The sequence below is a fragment of the Monoraphidium neglectum genome (assembly GCF_000611645.1).
Source record: "Monoraphidium neglectum strain SAG 48.87 unplaced genomic scaffold scaffold00183, whole genome shotgun sequence".
In the NCBI taxonomy this organism is placed as follows: Eukaryota; Viridiplantae; Chlorophyta; class Chlorophyceae; order Sphaeropleales; family Selenastraceae; genus Monoraphidium; species Monoraphidium neglectum.
This window is the reverse complement of record NW_014013445.1, coordinates 1,467-4,767: the sequence shown is the minus strand read 5'-3', so window position 1 is coordinate 4,767 and position 3,301 is coordinate 1,467. Positions and strand designations below refer to the sequence as shown.

At 66.8% G+C, this 3,301-nt stretch overlaps 1 protein-coding gene across 1 annotated transcript in view; it reads right to left on the bottom strand.

The window, feature by feature from the left end:
* The window catches only part of MNEG_1761 (hypothetical protein), a gene marked incomplete at both ends in the record, with an annotated part of 3,899 nt that extends 3,077 nt beyond the window's left edge, over nt 1-822 (bottom strand). Inside the window, one exon of the mRNA XM_014049758.1 lies at nt 707-822. Within this exon, the coding sequence (XP_013905212.1) occupies nt 707-822 (116 nt within the window). The remainder of the gene's footprint in view (nt 1-706) is intronic.
* Between the last annotated feature and the right edge of the window lie 2,479 nt (nt 823-3,301).

The window sequence follows — 3,301 nt, the reverse complement described above, 5'->3', positions numbered from 1 at the left end:
GCGTGGACGTGAAGAGAGCGGCGGCGCTTGCTGGGGCGCTCAACTGCTGCTGCTGCTGCTGGGTTGGCGGCATACCAGAATGCCCCGCCGCCCCCACAGAAAGCAGCTGTGAAGCGCCATTTCCCCAGCTGCTGGCGCCGCTGGCTGGCTGGGGTCCGTTGTCAAAGCCCGAGGCGCCAGGCTGCTGTTGGTACAACCAGTGCTGCTGCTGCTGCTGCTGCTGCTGCTGCTGCTGCTGTTGCTGCTGATGCTGGAACAATGCCGCCGGCAGTTGTTGCTGCTGGTAGTTGGCCCCTGGGGAATACGCCCCCTGCGAGTGTGGCTGTGAGACACGAGACGGCACGGAGCGCGGTGAACCGTCGCGGCTGCCTCCCCCGCTCACGGGCCCGGGGTAAGCAGCTCCCACCGCCGCGGCCCCCTCAAGGGCGTATCGCCGGAGAGAGGGCGACCCCTCCAACAAGACGCCAGGCTGCTGCTGCTGCTGCTGCTGCTGCTGCTGCTGGGGCAGCACCCCGTAGAGGCCCTCGCCCGGACCAGGCGGGGCGGAACCCGTGCCTGAAGCCGGCGAGAGCGGCCGCTGCTCTTGGGCGCGGCCCGCAGCTGCCTCTGCCTCTGCGCCTCCGTCGCGGCCTCCAGCAAAGAAGCTGTCCGCGAGCGCGGCGTACGAGCTCTTGCCAGGCTGCCAGCTGCTTTGAGCCACTGCCACCGCCACAGGTTGCTGCTGCTGCTGCTGCTGCCGCTGTTGAAGCTGCTGCTGCTGCTGCTGCTGCTGCTGCTGCTGCTGCTGCTGCTGACGCTGTGGATTGGGTTGTAAGTATCCATCAGCGAGGCTGGCGTAGCTGCTGTGCGCCTTTGGGGCGAGGTCCGACGTCAGGGACTGTTGCGGCGGAGCCGGTGATGGCGGCTGCTGGGCAGATGCATGCTGCGGAAGCGCAGCAGGTGGTGCCGCGGCCCTGCGCCCTCCTGGGCTGCTGATGTTGACGGCCGATGGCGCAGCCGGTTGGGGCGCGTCGGGATCCCCTGCAAAGGCGACTGCAGGTGGCACAGCGATTCCCGCAGAGCCAGGCTGTGTCGTTGCCCGCCACTGTTCCAAATCAGCCAGCGCCGCCGCCGCCGCAGCTCCCGCCGCTGCGGCCGCTGCCGCTGTTGCCGCTGGCGCCTCAATTGGAGCCTCCGGCTGCGGCGGCGGCGCGTCCGTGCTTGCTGATGGGTCTGGCTGGCCGTTTTGAGGGCGGGAGCCAAACAGGGAGCCCCAGGAAGCCCGCAAATATGCATCGCTCGTTGCATTGCCATGACCGTCTGGCTGCTGCTGCTGCTGCGGCGGCGGCCGCGGCGTTTGCTCCTTGGCCGGTGAGGCTGTGACCGCCGCCTCACCCGCCCCACCTGCTGCGACCTGTTGGTTCACCCCCTGAGGCTGCTGCTGCTGCTGCTGCTGCTGCTGCTGCCACGCCGGGGACCCCTGGGTTGCACCCAATTGGTGAGTGTGTTGCGGTGGCAGGCCGGCGCCACCGCTCAGCATCGCCAGCTCCTCAAGAGAGCTGCCCAGCAGCTGGCGCGCCGGCTGGCCAACAGCTTGCGATGGGGCTGGCGCCGCTTGGAGGCTCCGCAGCAGATCCAGGCCCGCAACCGCGTCGCCGCCGCCCATGGCGCCTGCTGACCCTTCGACATCAGATCCGTCTCTCGGCTGCGGCTCGGGCTGCTGCTGGGGTGCTGGGGTCTGCGCCGCTGCGATGGATGGCTGTGCATCGGCAGGCGCGCCGCCACCACTGCTGGCAGCGGCTGACTGCGGTTGTTGTGGCGAACTTGCGGGCTGCGGCGCCTTAGCCTGCTTGCTCTTTCTGAATAGTTCAAGCTGAGCAGCGATGTCGGGGGCACGTTGGGGTCAGGACGGGCTGGTTGGATCGCGGACAGCGCGATTGTCAATCAGCCACGGCGGCGCCTGAGCAGCATGCGCGAGTCTGTTCCCGTCCACGACGTCAGCCTTGGGACCTGCTCACCTTGCGCCGACCCGCTTCTAGAAGCTCCTGCTTGGATGGTTTGCTGCTCATGGCAGCATGAAGAATGCCAACTCCCAAGCCAACACTGCAACAGATCAGCAGCGTCTGAACATCTGCTCGAGATTGTTGGAATCATACATGGGTGAATTCACCCATGTTAATTTGGTAACACGTAGCCCGGCCAGATCACAAAGATTGCAATTTATGTGCTGCTTCAGCACCCCTCTTTTTGCAGTCCTCACATACACATGTTACAAGTTGGTTATTTTTAGTTTATCATCAGGGCTCCTGTTGCCTCGGCCACCATCATTGTGGATCATCCTGCAGCTTGGCAAGAGTCCGCTCAGCGGTGGCACTGTTCCGAGCCTACGCCGCGGATCAAATGGGAATTTAATCTTGAAGAGGCAGGCTGGGAAGCAGCGTGAGGCAGCAGGCTGAGGGAACATGGCCCTGCAGCAGGTGCAGAACAAGCCTCGAGGCCTGTGCTGGGCCTTCCACGGCCTGAGAGAGCGGATATGGCCGGTAAGATGCACTGGACGCCGCTGAGCCTTAGTAGGGGCTGCCCTGTGATGGCGCCAGGGTACCATGTGAGCTCGCAGGGACAGCACAAATGGGAGATTCGAGTGCACGGCGCCAGCGCGCACCGGTGCAAGCCGCGACACCATGTGGCGGGCGCTGCTCCTCCTGATCACTCGCGCAGGGCGTCCCACGCCTGCTCACCACGCCGCGCGCGCCTCGTAACCCCCGCACTCGCTCCCAGGCCACTGTTGCACCCGACGAAGACTGCCCAGAGGCGGTCCTCGCATCACGCCCCAAGCCGCCCCGCGGCGCCCCCAAGTTCGTGTGCGCTGTGTTCTTGGGGCCGCCGGCGGCGCAGGGCGTGCCGCGAGACTACTCGTGGGTGCGGCCGAGGTGAGGGCGTGGCGGCCGGCTGGGGGCCAGTGGTGGCGGGGGGCCCTCTTCGACGCCGCAGCGAGTGCCATGCAGCGCGGCAGGAGGCCCCCTCCTGGGCTGACCACGCACGTTCTAGATGTCCCCCACGCATCTATGTCCTAGCTTGACTTCAACCTAAAGTGCGGGCTGATGTTTTTGTCCTCCTTGGCGTGCCGCGCGCCGCTGCCCCTCCATGCAACCGCCACCAGTGACCTCCGTCCCTGGGAAGACCAGACATCCCGTGACCAGGTGGGCGGCCCTGCTTCCGCCCAACGCGCTGCCCCAGCCCGCCTGCTGCGCGCCTCTACCGGCGCCGCGCCTGCGGTGCGGCCCCCGAACCGCCTGCCGCGCACCTCCTCCCCCCCCCCCCC